The sequence below is a fragment of the Onychostruthus taczanowskii genome, unplaced genomic scaffold, assembly GCF_017590055.1.
Source record: "Onychostruthus taczanowskii isolate IOZ18803 unplaced genomic scaffold, ASM1759005v1 scaffold49, whole genome shotgun sequence".
Taxonomy (NCBI): domain Eukaryota; kingdom Metazoa; phylum Chordata; class Aves; order Passeriformes; family Passeridae; genus Onychostruthus; species Onychostruthus taczanowskii.
The window spans coordinates 1,380,751-1,400,457 of NW_024502458.1; the positions used below are offsets into that span (position 1 = coordinate 1,380,751).

General features: G+C 39.3%; 1 protein-coding gene across 5 annotated transcripts in view; it reads left to right on the forward strand.

Annotated features, from left to right (window-relative positions):
- Positions 1–19,707, forward strand: part of KCNQ1 (potassium voltage-gated channel subfamily Q member 1) — a 333,024-nt gene that overhangs the window by 65,453 nt on the left and 247,864 nt on the right. For all 5 annotated transcript variants that reach the window (XR_005953446.1, XR_005953447.1, XM_041415143.1 and 2 more), the window contains exons 3-6: positions 13,275–13,401; positions 15,272–15,350; positions 16,284–16,380; positions 16,913–17,053. Coding sequence is in view for 3 of the 5 variants with exons in the window: in XM_041415143.1 (XP_041271077.1) it covers positions 13,275–13,401; positions 15,272–15,350; positions 16,284–16,380; positions 16,913–17,053 (444 nt within the window). In the remaining 2 variants the exon portion in view is untranslated. The remainder of the gene's footprint in view (positions 1–13,274; positions 13,402–15,271; positions 15,351–16,283; positions 16,381–16,912; positions 17,054–19,707) is intronic.

Here is a 19,707-nt window from a genome sequence, read left to right on the forward strand (position 1 = left end):
CAGGAAGTTTAAATCTCTTCTGACATGCCTGGTCTTCTGATCTGTCCGGATCAACTCATGGATTTGGGAGTTTTGAGAGGGAAACCGGAGGTAGACAAGGTAATCACGTGGACCTCTCTAGGGAGACCAGCCCAAAAATAGAGAACCCACACAAACATCTCTCTCAAGCAAGAACTGATAGTAAATTTCCTCAGTAAACTTCCTCTGCTTTTTATACTGTTGGTCCAAGCTGAGTTCAAAGCAGTTCTTCTAGGATGACTGGGATTTTTTACAGCTTTTTAGCTATTAGTTAAGTTAGGTAGTATAAGATAGTCATATATGCTGTCCCTTCATGAAAAGTGGTATAGGTACTCCTGAATCATAGCTGCTTACATCTCAATGTGCCTAGGGCATTTGACATAGATTTCCCTTTGTACGTCCCTATTTCTCTCCCTTAACTGGAGAAAAAGGGATGCATTTTTACCTTGTTCAAGTACTCAGAGTTTGCAGTCCCCATGTGGTCCCTTTCTAACCCGGCAATTAATGCTAATTTAGTTGATCAATATAAATATTAATGTTGCTTGTGTAATTGTTTCATAGTTATGAACATGCTTGAAAACACATCACGTATGGTTGCAGAGGTTTTCAAGAGTTTAGCTGGTGTTTGGAGTATGGTACAATTGCATTTCTGATGCCTGGCACATGCTGGTGTTTTGTTCTGTGTTTTCCTTTCAGGAAGCATAAATTGTTGATTATGTGGCTCAGTACTCAGATATAAGTGGTGTACGGGTGTAATCTTCCCTTTTCAATAGATTGGTTCAACTGTGCTTGTCTGTTTCAGATTGCATCTTTCTTCAGTGGTCATCCCGTTGATTTGGATCAAAATTAAAGCAAAACTAAATTGTTAGAGAGTGAAGAGGTGTCAGAAATCAGATCTGTGTATGTACCATGGGCAGCTTAGTGTTAAAGCCTCAAGACTGAAGTCTAATCCCAAAGCAAAATGTCAGAAGTATTCTTCCTGCCAAAACTCTGAATAGCTTCTTTTATCACTGGGTCCTGTGATTGTGTTGGCTCACAGGCAGAGTTGCACAATGTACTGAGCAGCAGTAAAGAAGGACAACCTGAGCAAAACAAGAGCTTCTCACCTCCTGAAGAGGAATAAATTCTTCAGTGGGGTTCCTTTGAGCCTGAGTTCTGACTTAATTGTCTTTGTATTTATTTTAACAGTAAAACAAGTTGAAGGTTGAAAAAAACACCCTGCTTTCCCTGTTTTAAAGAGTAGAAAGAACCACAGAACATGAAGTGAAGTTAAAAGGAACTCCTTGAATGTTGTTAAGGATTCCAGAAGTACTCTTTAATTGCTGCCAAAGCCAATGTGGCTGGAATTTCTGTGGAAAACAACAGTTCAGTAGTCAGTTAGTACACAATTACCTCCAGTTTGCAATAGAGTCCCCTTCCCCAGGCTTATTCACCCTGTTCTCTATGTTAAAAAAATATAGATCCATGTTTAATCTTACACTTAACATTGAAACATTCAAAGATGATTTCTCATAGCAGTGTGAGGAATTGCACAGTGGTAACTGCTTGGTGATGCTCTGAGAACTGCTCATTCTACCACCACCATTGTTTGCTGTCGTTTTAAAGCTAAAAAGTAATCTAATTCAGTTCCATGAGCCTGAAATTAATTCACAAAGTGTCTAAAAGGAGGGCTTTCTTAGTGTTGTCCAGAGTAAATTAGCACCCAAGATGAACATAGCCCATGACTTCATAGCACGAAATACCCATTACTATTACTCAAAGGGTGTGAAACCACATAAAGAATTGCCAGAAAGTTTCTGCCACATTTAGAGCACCGTAAAGCTTGATGTTTAACTAGGCACAACATATCTGGCTCTGTCAGTGTGCCATTTGGGACAAGTAATGTGGCACATGATAGGAGAATTCTCTGGTATAGCATGCTAAGGGTAGATTTCTAATGAGGAAAGCTTTATTGTTGGACTTTCTAAAAACATCTACTCCTGTCATCAGCTTTGCCATCCCAAGTGCAAGAGCTTATAAATATTCAAATACCCAGTTCTGGGACACAGCTGTAAAGTACTTTACATATCTAGAAGGCTTCCTTTGGCCATCCAGCTGATGAGGAAATGCACATTGTACACAAGGCAGTCCCTTTCTAGTGTAACGTAATTATTATGAATTAAACCCTGAACAAGTACTAGCAATTGACAAAGTTAAATGTGAATGTGTTATGTGTTGGGGAAAGGGGAAACACAAGGTTGTCATTAAAGTGATTTTTAGCAGAGCTGTTATAGCTTTACATGCACTATTCATGTGTCAGTGTTTGGTGGTTGTGCATCAGGACACCCCTCTTTTTCCTCTCACTTCGTCTTAGAAAATAACTTTGCCTGTAATCATTTATTTTGCGTAATGAGAAAATACTGCTATAAAAGAATTTTTTACAGTGGAAAAAACATTATCACCTCTCAGTAATGGCGTGATGTGAAGAATGTCACATGTTTCAGTTACCACTCACAGAGTGGTGGTTTGCATCGTGAGTTAGTAAATATTGAGGCTGGGGGTGTTTAAAGCAAGGACTTGCCTTTCTTTACTATAACCTCTTGCTTCGCTTCTGTAAGACAACTGCTACAAGTGTGAGTTTTCACTAGTTCCATTGTTGCTGAACACATATATTTTTGTGTGGGATGAGCATTTTTGGTTCCAGTGGTAATCTTGGCTCTTTGATTTGTGACTAAGGCCTTTGGTGTCCAGATTAGACTTAAGGTTTTTTTGTTGATGTCACATCTAACATCTAATGAGGTCTTGAGAGGCTTAAGCAGGACAGACATCTGCAAATCAATTTTTTAAAAGAGTAAGCATTGAAAACTGCAAAGATATAAAGCACAGGCTAAAACATTGGATGATCTTTTGACATTTAAAAAAATCGTACCCACAAAACAAGAAAAGTTTTATAATTATTGACAGAACTCATCTAACTGTGGAGTAAGACTGACATTTCCTTCATCACTTGCTGGGGAAAATTCTTTGGAAAATTTGGGTTTACAAAGATATGTTTATTTTAATCACTAATTTAAGCCACAATAAATCTCAGATCAGAGAGAAGGGCCTAGAAAATTCTGCTATCCCTCAAAAAAAATCCTTAAATTGAATTACCTGGAAGTATAAAGAGCAGCCATGCCTCAAGCTTTTGCAAAATGAGTGCAACAATATGAAGTTCTGCTCTACTGCTACCAGTTGGTAGTTCTGATGTGTTAATGCATTTATAATGCATAGCCAATGCTTTGGTTCTTCTAATAATGTGTACTTTACAGTGTACTCTAAGTCTGACCTTCATTGCCCAATGATCTGTCTCTAAATCATGCTCCTTGTGCCCATTACTTTAAGTTACAATTGTTTTTAACTCTTCAACTACTGCTCTGCTGGGGGAATTCTTCTGCTTGGGTGACTTTTACTTGGTATTCTGCAGAGTCTTGAGTTTATTCTTGACATGTCCAAGACATTGCTTTTACAAGGTCCCTCCTCTTTCAAAGAGCTTTGGAGTATGGTGTTGCTGAGTTCTGCCAAATACCAGCTTGGTGGTTTATTTGTTTTGTTTTTTTGTTTTGTTTCCTTAAAAATTCATTCCTTATAATGCCCATTAGCTTCCTGAGGTATTTGATGTCTTGAAGCTCAGACCAGCTGCTACTGAGAAGGCCATGGCTTTTTAAAGAATTTTTTCTTCCAGCAATGAATAGTGCACTTGTCCTTTATTTGTAAAGGGAGCAGAGGAAAGGTGATAGTGAGTGAGTGGAGTTTCACAGAGCTGCAGTTCTCCTTTAGTAACTTTGAATTCTGCAAAGAGCTGCCTCTGCACCATTTGTTTATGTTGGACCCAAAACTGATAGAAACATGAATTCATATAAAAATGTAAGTCTTTGCACATAACGGTAGCTTGGTTAATGGGGTACGCGACTTCAGAGAGATCTGGCTTCTATCTTCATTTTGCAAATGTGAGTTTAGTTTGGTCTCTTTGGAACGCTATCAAAGCTTTGGAGAGAGTTTGCACAGCGCTGGCCATGTGCTTTGGTTGGTCTAAATTAAGTTCCCCTTTCGGAATGCTCTGATCCTGATGCGCTGAATGATAGCCACAACTGTTCCGCGCTCGCCGGCTGGAGCGGGCGCAGGAAATTGGCACCAGGAGGAAGCTACTTGCCTTCAGTCTGTGAAATGTATTTACCACTTAGCTGAAAATGCTGACTTTGTTGCCTTCAGTTACGTTTATTTTGCATGTCAAATAGCTCTCCTCTCCTCCTTCACAAGTTTTAGAGGCAACTGTAAAATGCTGACTGAATGGGCTGTGTACATATGGCATCTGAGAGGGTTTTTATTAGCTTAAACTAGCACATGTGTTTTCCTGTGAGGAGTATTAAGTGCCTGGACTGCAGGTTTAGTGTGTGACTGTTTTTGCAGCTGTGTGGAAGAGCATGATGTGTATTCCCTGGAGCAGGCCTGGGAGAGAGCTCAAGTATGTTGAGGCAAAAGCAGGTTGTGTTTATGGGAATGTCAAACAGAAATATGGCACTTGAACCCTTATCAGTGCCGAGCCTGATACTGGTAACTGAGTGACTGTCACCCAGGTGTGTGAAAGGATTTTGTTTCAGAACTAGACGTCTTTATACTGGAACTTTGTCCTTCTAGACCAGACAAAAATTGTTTTCTTTTTTGCCTTTTTTTTTTTTAATCTGGAGGAAGTTGAAACCAACGTTAGTCACTTAAGATTTATTTCTTTTTAAACTCTTATTGAAGAGCTTGTTCATTGCTCAGGCCAGAAATCCTAGTTTTGGAGGATGAAATCTGAAAACTTGCTACTTCTAGAAGAGGATATAATGAGTAAAAACAGAATTCATGTCCTGCTTTTGGTGACCTCTCACTCTTCTTATGGAAACTACATCACGTCCCAGAAAGAAAAACCAAAAACCACATAGAGGAGAGGAGCAAGGCCAGAGCTGAGAATCTGAAGCAAGGCTAGCACACAGGACCATTCCATAACTTACTTCTTGGAAGAAGGAGTGGGCCTCGGGGAGATGTTTTGCCTTCACAAGAGAGTCAAGAAGTTAGAACTTCATCAGAAAGAGCTCTTCTTCTGCATGCTCTGTTATCTGCTTTTGCAGGGGCAAATTGTTGAAATAGGCCATAAATAATTAGCTCATGGGATGTAGATGTGGGGGCCTCGTGATGTCTCTGTGCATATCCAGCTGTACTTCCATCCACAGTGCTTCTTGTCTTGAAGCATTCATGTGGGTTTTCAAAACCACCAGAACAAAAATATTTTTTTATCAATACTCCTAGTTTCTGTTTGAAAATGTGTTGATGCTTCCTGGATGCTCTCACAATACTGCCTCAAACAACAAAAAAGTACATTACATGTGAAACCACTAGATTTCAAGTGTTGTTGTTACCAAATTTTATAGCAGGTGACCAGAACTTGACCATTATGTCTTAAAGATGCCATCTACCCTTATATTCCCTTTTAGCTGTGCAAAGTGGAGCTACTGCAAGTTAAGCTAAGCAGATCATGGCCAAATTCTTCTTTTGCGTGACTCTGCTTACAGATAAGAGATGCTATGCAATATTTATTTTCTTTTAGAATGGAGTAGTGTTGTAAAGTGATAATCTAAGGATATAAAGGAAATATGCTTTGCTGAGAGTCACAGTGGCTTTTATTGCCCTGTACTTTGTAGTTGGAAAACAACAGGCATACCGTCTCTTCCTGAGGTCCCTCAATAAATTCCATGTTGGCTGTGGAGCAAAGGCAAGACTTACGAGCTGCTTGGTGTAGGGCATGGTGGGTATGAAGTAGCTTTTTGAAAAAGGAGTGAGAAAGGTTATTTAATAAAAAAGCATGCAACAAGACACTTGACAGGATGAAAATGCTCAGATCAAGGAAAGTAGCCACTGTGTAAATAGTGTTATTATGACAGTTCTCTATAACACAGAAATACAGACTTGCTTGGCTTACACTGGTTGGTTTTGTTTTTTTTTTTTAATAGTCTGTAGCAGTTCTTTCTACTCATATTAGCATATTGTATATACTAATGAATGAGTTTGCATATTTGTGAACTGTGTTCATGTGTGCTTCATCTGAAGGGTAGGTGAATAGATCCTTTAAGTTCATTAAGATATAAAATTAAGCACATGCTGCACTGGGTAGATGCCAGAGTATTTTTCAAAGAGAGGGTCCTGAATTAATTCCTTCTAGAGACTTTTATGAAGCCCTGAATAAGAAGTTAATGAAATAAATAGAAAGAAATACGGATTTTTAATAATTTTTGTTTCAGGGTTAACATGTTGACGCTTCCTCTCTCTTGCCAACTACTTTGGGTTTGAAGTCTACTTCTAGAGCATACTTTGTGATGGGGGAGAGCTCCACATTAAAATGAGTTCTGTAAAATAAATGTGCAAGCCCAGCTTAATTCACGTCTGCAAATTCCTGGTGGATATCATCAGCAATCACATTCAAAAGCCAAAGACAACTGCATTATGAAGAGACTTGCGCAGGGGTGATGGTGTGGAGGGGCAGCCGTGCTCCGAGCCCGTGCCTTCACGTGTGGAGTCACACCACTGACATCCGAGGCCTTTGGGGCTGGTGGAAAAATGCCAACTGCCAGCATTTGGGTTTGGCTGAAACCTCTAGTGAGAAGAGAATGAAGGAAATCAGGCTTTTTTTTTTTTTTTTTTTTTTTTTTTAAAGGCTTTTAAATACACCTGAAGGAGTTAGGTGCCTGACTCCTATTGAAATTCAATAGGATTTAGTTGCTTGGAGCTTTTGGAAAAATTTCAATCCAAAATTGCAGGCCTGAAGTATTGCTTAATAGTCCCAGTGCTATTGTTCTATGCTCTCAGCACTGATTAAGGGAAAATAAAAAAGCTTTGTCACAATCAGCTGTTCTAGCTCTGTCTCCTAGTAAGCATCCCTTTTATTCAGAACATGAATACTAATGGAACATTATTTCATCTTAATTCAAAACATAATAAGGCAGTTTTAATGTTGTACAGTAACTTGGGATTAATTATGGGCCTCTGAAGGTGGAAATCTAATACTGATATAGTGTTTTTGGTTTTTTGTGGCCTGTTTAATCATTTGGTGCCCAATTTGCTAGATAAAGAATTTTAGCAAATGAAACCAGTCTTTTGAAAGAAAGGAACAACCAAGCGTGTTGGCTTTAAACATTTTTTTAAAACTTAGCATTATTTGTTTTCCTCTGAAAAAGTGTAATTTACAAGGTCTTTGAAAGTGAGGAGGTTAAGTGGAGGGGGGGAAAAAACTCCAGTCCTAGTGGTTTTGAGACTTGCTGTTGCTCAGTAAGTGTTTATATATACAGAGAAACCATTTGTCTTTCTATTTTTGATCTTTGTACTTTGTCAAGTTGGGATTTTTACTGTATTGAGTCTTTGTGTTCTTGCCTAGGCCATCTGATTTTGCTGTTCTGTGTATCTTAGAAAGCACAGTGCAGCTTTCAGGAAAAAATCCTGCCTTTCTCAATAGAACAAAGAGGGGCCTCTCTATACAAAGTGGGTGAGATTAGAAGAAACAGTTGCCTTTGCTGCTGTTAATTTGCATTCCCTGCTCGGGCTCTGCAGAAGTGCTGTCTGGAGCATCCTGCAAGCCCTGATGTGTCAGGTGAGCAGTGTGCTGAGAAGCGGGCTCCAGCTCTCTCGGAATTGCGACACAGCCTGTAGCCTTTGGGTTTTGTGCTTCTGTCAGTGTAAATGCAACCTGTTGCCACAAAGAGGCTCAGAGGGCTGCAGCACCTCTCCTGTGAAGACAAGACTAGGAGCTGGGATTGTTCGGCCTGGAGAAGAGAAAGCTCTGGGAAGACCTTACAGCACCTTCCAGTACCTGAAGGGGGCCACAAGAAACCTGGAGAGGACTTTCTACAAGAGGATGGGACAAGGGGGAATGGCCTCAAACTGAAAGGTGCAGGTTTAGGTCAGATATTAGGAATAAATTCTTTACTGTGAGGGTGGTGAGGCACTGGAACAGTTTGCTCAGAGAAGTTGTGGATTCTCCATCCTTGGAAGCGTTCAAGGACAGGTTGGAAGGAGCTCTGAGCAGCCTGGTCTAGTGGCAAGTTCCCTGCCCATGGCAGTGGGATTTGACCTGGGTGATCTTTAAGGTTCATTCCAACTCAGACTGTTTTAAGAGTCTGTGACTGCTCTATAGGAGAGACATGCTCCTGCTTTTTTTGACCTTTGAGGAGTAGAGAGATGCTGTATCCCTGCTTGTTAAGATGCTTAGCCTGTTTATTATCCAGTCCAGCTCCACATCCCTTGATGGATGGCAAGTGTCCCGTTTGTCACTTTGCCTCAGCAGATCTATTGTCCCCTCTCTTGGCTCCTTCAGAGACCTGCTTGTCATGACTTCTGAAAAAAGCTTGTGGCAGTGTCCTTGCCTCCACTATTGCTGCCTGAGACTGTGAGGAGGTTCCACTGCTCTGTAGCAGCAATGTTCCATTGCCTTGGCTAAAAAATAGGTTTCAGTGCAAGTAGTGCCACAGGAATCTTATAGCTGAAGTAATGGTTGTTGGCATGCAATCCCTACATAAGCTACATGAGGGATTATTTAATTGTTTAAAGAAATCTATGGGAACTTTATTATCCTTGAAGCCAGACTTGATAGAATTGTGGGAATAATGTGATTTATCTCTCCTATGAGGATAATGTAATAGATATGTGATATGGCACATGTGGGTAAAAATTGTATTCCCAGTGAAATGTTGAGATGGGAGGAAATTCTTTAGTACAAGAAATGTGTACTTATGAGTCTTAGAGCTCTCCCTATCAACAATGCTTCTTGTCTTCCTGTGCTGTTGTGTCTCCCCCTTCTTAGGGCAGACACCTCCATGGGAGATGCAATAAGCTGTATGTAGTCTTCAGTTTTGGGTATTCCATAGCCAGTCAGAATAACATAATGGTATATTTTGCCTCCTTCCTCCTAGAGCATGTGTTTTACCTCTCTTAGGTTTATGGGGAGTGCATTGAAAAAGGTCTAGAGTCCAAGTAAAGACAATTTTGTTCATAATAGATTTCAGATGGCCTTATCTAGCCCTCCCACCTCAAATGGTTGCCTGAATGTCTGTGATGCTCCATGACCAGTTATAGTTACGAGGTCTACAGGCAGAGCCTCAGGCAATATATTCTCTATACAGATGCATTCTTAGTCTCCAGAGACAATTTCTGTATCTGTTAAATAGCTGTTGTTGTGGTGTCATGATCCATTTTTGTTCTTTTTCTTTGTGTTTCCCCCCTGCCCAGGTTATTAATCTAATACCTTAAAAACATCTTTTAAGCTAACATCATTTAGTTTTAGGGCCCTGTCATTTATTTTGGAGTTGCTACTGTACTTTATTTCACAATGCAGGTATTGGATGTTTCCCATCAGAGGATTGTAGCTCTTTTAGTCCAGTGGGGATTGAGAAGTAAAGGGAAAGCTTTTCAAGATGCATTTATTAGCAAAATACTCTGGGAGCTCTGGAGGTATGAACTGTACTAGCAGGTAGCATGGGTATATTTGTCAGGCAACTGTGTTTTTATTGATCCTGCTTAAGTTCCTTCGCTGGATGGTGAGAGGTGCGCTGTAACCAGGTGATTAAGTTATGCCGTATTTTACTTGGCTGTGTGGCTGAGAAGGCATGAATATGGCACAAGGCATACCTGGGCTGAACAATGATTAAGTTATGCCATATTTTACTTGGCTGTGTGGGGTTATGTGGCTGAGAAGGCATGAATATGGCACAAGGCATACCTGGGCTGAACAGGAAGGATGTCACAGAAGTGAGGGTACCATGTAGAAATAAATAATCAAAGGAAAAAAAGTATTTTCTCTTGAGACAGCCTCTGTATGCTTATAGTGTGGATGTATATGATTGTCACATCTTAGAGGGCTCCTTTTACCATGTAAGTTTTCAATCTCAGTGTTGTATTTGTTTTCACCTTGTAGAAAGGAGATTACTATTAAGTTAAATTGGGTTGAATAGGTCCTTGCACAGTGTAGTACTTGTGTGTATGTAATTTTAACCAAGAAAACTTCTTGACCGAACTTTAATTCCCATGCTCACTCCTGTTTTTCAGTCAGTTATTTTCTTCTAGTACATGTAAATTTCATGTTCAGTTGGAAATCAGAAAAATACAGGGAATATTTTAGTAGCTCAGGAGAACATAACTAATGTACTTTTTTTTTTTATTGTCTACAAGTTTCTGGCCACTAATATAAGAGCACACAGACAGAAATTTATCAGCCTCCCCCACCCCCAGGAGACTACTTATTAGATTTATGCAACACAAGATATTAAAAACACTTTTGTCTGTCACAGAGCCACGGGCAGGGGAGGGGGAATTTGCCAGTTGCTAATGGATACCTGGCGTTTTTGTGTATGACCATGAAGAACAGCTTGTGCACTTTCACCCCCGATGTTCCCTGAATAACTTGGGTCTCATTTAGGTCAATAAGCCTTTATCAAAACGTCAGGAGTGAAAAATGTGTCTTGGTGCAAGCCGACTGGTCGTTCCCTGCAGTCAGCGGAGTCTATAGGACAATCGGTGTTCTCTGAGCTTGTCTGCATGTCGCGCAGAGGGCCGGGTGACAGTAACCATTGAGTGCGTGTCTGTCGCATTGTCTTTGGCACAGCCCCCATTTGCATACTTGCCGGTGTGCCTGTGAGCCATGGAGGGCTTTAGGAAACACACACAGCTCCCATGCAAATTCCCTGCGTGGGGAACGCTCGCTCCTTCAAAGCACAATCCAGGCTTTCTCTTCCTATCTTCCTGCTGTAAAACTGACGCTGTGATCCTGACAGTCGCAGTGCTGTTTTTGGTTCCATTGTGCTAAAACGTTAACTTTTTCTCTGGGTTTTTCTTTGCTTACCAAGGGAACTTTTTTCCCCCTTCTTTTGCTTTTAGTAATTGCTTTTGGGGATATCTGAACGGTATTGTCTGTGCTATCATACATGATGTGAAGCCGTATATCCCTGCCTCAGATGAGCTATTTTGAATGAAGGACAGCTTTTGCTTTCTGTGTGATTGGAATTGCCTTTTCTAAAGGGAATTTCCTCCATGGTAGTGATGAAGGGAAGTGTATTAGTCCTCTTAGTAAACCCTAATATCCAAGTGTAAGTCTAGGGAAATGTACTAGTCCTCTCAGTCAGTAAACCCTGATATCCAAGTGTAACTCTAATATGCAAGTGCTCTTCCTCTGCAGAAGAAGAGCATTTGGATATTAGGGTTTATTGACTGGGTCTGTGAAAGGAATACAGTCACCTGAGCAGAGAACATTTCCTCTGGTGCTCTAATTTCTGTGACAAATCCACAGGTCAAGCAGAGCTCATAATTTTCCCATTCAGTTTTGGTTCATAAGTGACATTAGACTGGATGAATAGAGAGTTTCATTGCATTTGAAGCTTCTGACATAAGACACAGGCTTTCCTTAAAGCATCTGGTGCAGCTGCTGTTTCTTTCAATTTCTGATGTTCATTATGTATTTAACTTACTGGAAAATATTTAATAATAGTTCAATTTTAAAGTAAAAAAAAAAAAGGTGGAGGATTCTGGTGGATCCTTTCAGAAGGAAGGAAGCTCCTTTCAGAAGAAAGCTCTAGAAGAGATTCTTGACTGGATTGAAGGGCCTGTTTATTACAACCAATGCTCTTGATAGTTCTCTTATATCTTGAAATCTACCTGGAGTACAAGTGATTATAAACAATTGTGATAGCTGGTCTACTGCATCTGACATCTTGCATAGGTTGTGAGAAGTCAAAGTTAAGGGAAAGAGCCCTGGCTCACACAGCTCATGTTATACCAGCTTGGCTAGAAATGTCACCAAGTTCAACTTCAACACTTTCTTGCCCTGAGATGAACAGGTTTTTATGCCATCAAGATGTTTTAGAGCCACAAAAATGTTATAGCAGAGTCAACTGGTGCCTAACCTTTTCCCCATTATTTTTACTATATACAGCCATATTATTTTGCTCAGTATTCAGGGCAATGTCCCATGCATTTTTGAAGGTGATAATGACTCCCATTTGTCTTGACTAAACTAGGGCTGTGTCCTGGCTATTCCAGTCAATGAAGAAAATAATCATAGGTACCACCTTGAGTCCCATTTGCCAATTTGTTATGCAAAACAGCAGTGAACCCTGCGGACATGTGAGAGGGCTGGATAGAATGTTCAACAGCACATTGTCTTCTCTGCGGTTGCTCTTTATGTAAAATCACACTTTGAAATAAGGAGCTCATTCTATTAATCTGCACTAACCTGTGTAACTGTGACACGTTGAGACTGGTTTCTCAGCTGCACTCTTACTTTATGCCATGTGTTGTGTGTTTTCAGTGACAAGCCACTCTTACCATTTCAGTGAGTAGATTCTAGATTCTGTTGTTGGCTCTGATGGAAAATGTGGCCATTTATTAATTGAGTTGGCCAATAAGGGAGGATTGAAGCTCCTTGATACTCAAGGAAACTCTGCTGGGTGTGTCATGCTTATCTACTCTCTGGAAAGCCCAGGGTTTATCTGCACATTGATGAGATTCCAAACAGGACCTAACTGTACCTCTGTCCAGTCAGCAAGAATATAAGGTGTCTTTGACATCTGTCACCTTGGAGGCATTTCCAAAGTCATACCTTAATATGGGTGAGTAATTTAGGGTGCCAGCAGTGCTGCAGGACTAGATCTCTGTTTCTACTGATGTCCCTAAATGCTGACAAAAGGATGGGAAAGATGTGTGTCACTTCGTCTTCAGTGTACCTGGAGAGCAACATATTGGTGATGGATACTAAAAACCATTTTTCAATCCATGTGATCTTAAAGGAAGACTGAAAAAGTATAAATAAGGGGGAAGTTAAGCTGATCTGGTAGATGGTACATGAAGCACACCTCTAATCAAAATGAAACTAGCAAAATGCTCATCTTCTAAATAGAGACTCTGCTTGTTTGCTTTGGCTCAGTCAGGAAACTTTTTGTTTGAATTAGATCAAGTGAATTGTGCAGAATGGTTTTCAGTTTTAGTACGTGTAGACAAGCCAAACTACATGCAATCAAAGTGTTTCATTTTGCTACTAATATTTTCTTTCTCTACTCTTACAGGTTTTTCTATTTTACGTCAGATCATTTTTGGTATAGTTGATATATCTGTCACCTTCCTAATTTTACGTTTTATTTATTGCTTTCTAGTACATTCTGAAAAGAGATGAAAAACATATATGGAGTAGAAAATTAACCTAGTTCTCTGTATATTTCTTTTAGGAAATCGTATTAGTGGTATTCTTTGGAACAGAATATGTGGTTCGGCTATGGTCAGCAGGATGCCGCAGTAAATACGTTGGAATATGGGGAAGGCTTCGTTTTGCTAGGAAGCCTATTTCAATCATCGGTGAGTATGCAATGCTTGAAAAAGTTGCAAAGTTGATATAAACAATGAGTAAAACTTGCTCTAAAGGCTTTTAGAAGTCGAATTTCTGCAGCAGTTGAAGCCAAGTTGGAGTGAGAGCTCTTGTCATTAGTCTGAATGTAGATCTGAATTTCCTTTCAGGAACTCATGGCACTGTCATTTGAGAACAAATGTAGCTTGGTTTGTTTTTCCAGAAGAGCAGAGTGTTTTCTTTTCAGAAGTGATCTTAAGCTTTGCCAGGAATAAGTCTTGGCTGTAGTCCTGTCTCCTGTGACCTGAGGATCCCAGACACTGTACAAGAGCTACAAATATATTTTTTTCAAAGATACTGAGCAGTTTTCTTTTCTCCCCTCAGCAGCCATATGACTTGTTTATTATGAGCTTATTTTGCCTTCTAACTGAGCTGTGTGTCACATGGTAGAGTGCAATAGATGCACTGTAATTGCTTTGTGTATCAGTTAAAGTACGGTTTTCAGTGATGCATTTGAAGGTGGACACCTCAATTCCCTTGGGATTCAACTGGCTTCCTAAAATGACTTAAGGGTTCTTGGAAATTGCATCAAAATATTCCATATATTTCACTGATCACTGTTTTTTTTAGAATGCTTGTCATTGATTTAACAGTTTCACCAAAAGAAACATAATCCAAAATCAATCTGTTTTAGCCAGCATTGAAAGAACTGTGTTAAAGACTCTTTACCTGTACTTAAATACTTGAAATATACATGGACTAAATACTGATTTAGCAGTTTCACCAAAAGACACATAATCCAAAATCAATCTGTTTTATCCAGTATTGAAAGAACTGTGTCAAGACCCTTTAACTGTACTTAAATACTTGAAATATACATGGACTAAATAAATCAGACATTGGAAGAGGAGTATTGTTATGGAAGAATAGTAATTCTTGTTCTGTGACCTTTTCCACTACTCAGAAACGTTATATGTTGTTGAGTACAGGACATAGGTTTCCATAAACTAGCTACAGTTTTGCTGAATGTAAATTACAAAATTTTGTACCTTGGTGTTTTTGACAATTATAAAAATGATTTAGCTCTTCTGTGCATCCATTCATGTATGTATGTGTGTGTATATATATATATGTAAATAGCAACTGCATCTCAGGTGTGACTGCAGCTATAAAAAGACTTTGCATCTTTGCCCTCTGGCCACGATCCATTTTTCTTGAGTGCTAGAGCACTAAGCATTGTGAAACATCATCCAAATTATTTCAGATTGGAAAGTAAAATGCAGTTCCGCTGTCCCAGATATGTATCAAGAACTATTTAATTCTCCAAAATACAGAGTTCCTTTCCAAAATCTACTAGGCCTGAGGCACATAGATTTAGAGTACAGTACTGACTGACTTAAACTAAATTAGACTCATACCCTAATTCCAATTTTCTCTCCCTTTTAGACCTGGACAGATGAAATGATAGCAAGGCAATTTTCTTATATATGAAATAAACCTCAAAGTCTCTGTCAATTAAAATCCTGTCTAAGCACAGAAGAGAAAATAAGAATTGGAGAAGAGAGAATAGATGGAAACTGCTGAAATTCCTCCTGGGTTAAAGTTGATTAGGATTCCAGGCTGCTTGACAGTAACTCTTCATTCATCAAGACTATGGCCAGCCTGGACCCATCTCAGCACAACCTTTCCATGATATCACATGGTGGAATTTTTTTTTTTTTTACATGCCACAATTGAGATCTCTTGATATGTGAACAAAAATGTTAAGTAGGAATGACTGTTCAGCTAGTTAAAGTAATATGGTCTTTGGTTCTAGTAGTCTTGCAGAAATATTGCAAGATGCTGCTTATTAATTTTCTTCAATTGACTTTTATTTTCCAGATTTAATTGTAGTTGTTGCTTCCATGATAGTTCTTTGTGTGGGCTCCAATGGTCAAGTCTTTGCAACCTCTGCTATCAGGTAATTATATGCAATAAAAGAAAGCAGTGCTATCTGAGCAAGGTGGCGTTTCTTTTTTTTTTTTTTAATTGACCTCCTGTTTCAATTCTTGCAGGAGAAAAGGAGTCACTGCCTAGTGTCACGTAATAGAGCAGATGACTGATCATGTGTTGGTGATCGTATAAAGTGTAGGGGAGATAAAATTTTGTCATAACACTTTTATGGTTAGTGGGGATAGAGAAGCTCATTCTGCTTCCCCCTTCCCCCAGCTAGGTGGGTTCTACCCAAATCCTGGTTTAGTTTCTTAGTTCAGTTGTATAGCAACTCTTTGATGCTTCATATCTCTGACATCTTCAAGATGCCTCTTTATGAAATGTCTGCGGTTGTGAATTCCTGATGGACCAAATCCACCTTGTGCTCAGGAAGGTCACACCCCTTGGTTTTCTTGGATGAATGGGTGGCTGTGTGCTTTGCTATTCACACTAGCTGCAGCCCTGCTCCAGGATTGCAGTGATTCCCATAAAAAGAATATTTTAAAATATTATTGGGCTGTCTGGTTCAAATTGCCTATGAAATTCCTCAAAGATAAGGAAATCAGATCTTCAGTTAGCTCATTCCGTATTTTGTTTTCCATCCTGGTAAGCACATCAAATATGAGTTGATCAGTGATTTCCAGAGCATTTACAGTTTGTGTCCAAAATTCCTGAATTCTTGAGTTGTCCTTACTAGCCATGTGTACAAAGACCAGTTCTTCCCTAGGACAGTCTCCCCAGACTGTCTTCATAACAAACAAGAAGATCGGTGAGTGGGGTGGAAAGACACAGGCTACTAAGTCTAGCATAAAATACTCTTTGTCTCTTAAAATGGTCCTTTGGAAGCCAGAGTTCCTTTTTACACCTCTGTTTCTTCTCTTGTGTGTTTGGTCTCTTCATTAATATGAAAATCGTGTTCCAGGGGCATCCGTTTCCTGCAGATTTTACGGATGCTGCACGTTGACCGTCAGGGCGGTACGTGGAGGCTGCTGGGATCAGTGGTATTCATACACAGACAGGTGAGTTTGGGCAGTCTGAGGAATGGCACAGCTGATGCCAAAGCTTTTATATTAAGAACAGCATACATTCAGTCCTGCTATCACTTAAATTTAGTGTGGAGGCAGGTAGTAATTTATTTTAACCAGGTGTGTTTGTTCTTTCTTATGTTCACTGCCACTTTGGCAAATTTTGACTTGTAGTTGGACTCAATAACAGAAAATGAGACTTCTGAAAACCAGTCCTAATATTTCCTAAAATATATGTCTGAATTCCAGAGTTGTTTTGATTCTGGCACTGTTTGAAAAAGTTACCCAACTACTTTTTGGTGGCCAGAACGTTAACGAGTCCTGTGTGACGAGGTTGTTTTGACTCTGTGTTGTCTGTGGATCTCAGTGGATTTTTGTTAATTTGCATAGCCACCACTCAGTGTCAATATTTTTAATTGCTGAAATTGCATTTTTCTTTTCCAGTTATCCTTTATGACCTTTTAGTGTTAGGAAATTTAAGTGTCTCAATGAGATCATAATGACATTATTTTGATTCTCTTTGCAGGAACTGATAACTACACTCTACATTGGATTTCTGGGCCTGATTTTTTCCTCTTATTTTGTGTACCTGGCCGAGAAAGATGCTGTAAATGATTCTGGAGAAACAGAGTTTGGCAGCTATGCAGATGCCCTGTGGTGGGGAGTAGTAAGTATAGCAATTCCACATGTTAATACTGTCCAATGAGGAGTAAAATTCAAGCAAGCATGGAGTAAGAAAAGCACTCTGAAACAGCTTCTTACTGCTTCAATAGGCTTTCTGCTTTTGTAATTCCGAGACACTGCAAAAATACTACAGAAGATCAGTCATATTATGTGGTGTTTACAATGTTACATTAAAGTGGTCACATTACATTAAAAAAAATGTAGCAACACATGTTTTATTTCTTTGTTGTATCTTCCCTACTGATACAGTGATTATTTCTTGCTACCTTTGTCATGGTAGTGTTCATCTGTCTATAAGATGGTAAGAGTCTTGCTAAATCAGGGCTAGGTTTTTGAGAGGGTGGTGGTGTTTAGGTTTTCTTTGTCCATTTTTTTGTTGGGTTGGGCTTTTTCCCTTAAAACAGTTACCTGCGTTTTGCAGTTTGGCGTGTGACTGTAATTCCCAGTTTATTCAGAATGGACTAATGCTGGAGCAAGAAGCATCTCAGATAGACAGCAAATCCAGGCACAAGCATTTTAGAAGAGATGGTTTTACTGCTTTGGGAGTCAGTGTCTTTACACAGCATTTGTCTGTGCTCTATTGTAACCATCTTGTTTAGAGATTTCTCAGCTTTTTCTAAGGCGCTGCCACAACTTCGGTGTAGCTGTATCTTTAGTTCTGGTAGTAAAGTTCGCCTTTACTGGTATTACTAGTGACAGTGTCTCTTTGTTTATTATATGCACTTACTGGTGTGGCAGCTCTATTCTGGGATTATATTTTCATAAACATTTTAGTTTTGTAGCTTCCGTTAGTAACTATTCACTCTTTCGTTCTCACATGATACACAAATACTAGGTTGGCTGTTTTGTTCTGGGATTTCCCATCTGTGATTGTTCTCATTTCTGTTTCCTGTTGCAGTTCAAAGAAAGGTACTTTTTAGAAGCTATTTTTCCTTGTCATTAGCATTCAAGCAATGACTTTTAAAATCTGCATTAATTCTATTAGCTTAATCAAACAAACTGTCATCAGTAAGTGCTGCAGATCTTTGAAATGCATAGACATCACTGATAACATACTTGCACTTTCAAAATGTGCTGATCTTCTAGAGGTTTTTCTTTGCTGCTTTAGATCAAAAGGCATTGTTTCTCTTTTGGTTAAAAATAATACTAACTAGTAAGTCTTCTGTATAGGAGTGAAAGGACTAACACCTCAATTTTAATAATAAAAAATATATACATATTTAAGAACATGTATTAAGAAATATTTTTAATAAACCTCTGCATGTGTGTGCTTATGTAGTCTTCTCTTTTCAAACCATCACTTGCTGTTTCAGGAAGGAAAGAGCCATTGGTGAGCAAATCCACTGCAGGTCTGCTGGTGCTGAAATGCATATGTAGCCCTTTTTGAATACAACAGGTTTTGTTTTGTTGTATTGTTTTGCTGCTATGATCTGCTGTAGAATTCTTTCTTCTTGCTGTCTGCCATGGTTAAATACAGGCTTTCTTAGGACCAGAAGACTTACTGTGTAGCACAAGAAAATGGCTTTCCGTCAAGTAGCTTTTTTCAATGCTTTCATGTCATTATGGCATTTTTATTTTCCACTAAATTGGTCAGATGACTCAGTAATTAACAGTGGCAGATGTAGCTGCATTTAAAAGCACATGCTGTCATTGGCATTGCCATTAAAAACTGAGTATGTGACAGACCAGATTGGCTTACTGAAAATACAGTCAAACCTCCCATAGAAGCAACACGATCTGTCAGGATATTGAAATATTCTCCTTTCAGGGAATTATTATTCAGTTAATAGGCGTGCCAGTTATTTTGCCTTCCTAATTACAATAAACTTATTTAATCAATACATTTAATTATGATAATATTTTTTCCTCTGTTCCTTCTATTGTGTTGTAGCATGCCACATGAGGTGTGAGACTGCATTCAATGAACACATAATGTAATTTCTTTAATATTAAAAGTAGAATTAGGTCTCCTTGTTCTGCTCTAACACATTTCCACTAACTGCTAAGAAGATTCAGCAGAACAAAACTGAGATGGATTCAGGTCCATCTATTTCTGACTTCTTGATCGTGTAATATTTTTCATTATTTCTGCTAGGGAAAAAAAACCATAAAGTTAGGACGGAAGTTAGCCCACAGAAACTGTGGATGCCCCATCCCTGGAAGTGTTCAATGCCAGGTTGGATGGGACTCTGAGCAACCTGGTCTAGTGGAAGGTGTCCCTGCCCATGGCAGGGGGTTGGAATTCGGTGGTCTTTAAGGTGGTCTTTAATCATTCTATGATTCTATGAATAGGTGGGAAGTCACAAGGATTTTTCCTAATAAAGGTCTCAGACTGATAAAAAAACCTCCTCAAGTGTTAGATCTTGAAAGTTTTAGTTAGGTTAGCCAGAATTTTTTAAATTGCTTAAACACCACAAATTCTGGTCAGTGAAAATCTGACCCTGCTAAAGAGGATAATTCACAGCTCCTGTCTCATCCACCCTCATAAATAAGTGATCTCTCTCCTCTGAAAGTGCACTTACCTGACATAGTAGAGAATGCTTCAAAAAGTCCTTGACAGTGTTTTCACACCCCTTATCTCACTCTCCAGCACTGTGCTTTTTTGTTATCTCAGTCTGTGTGTGCACTGCTAAACAA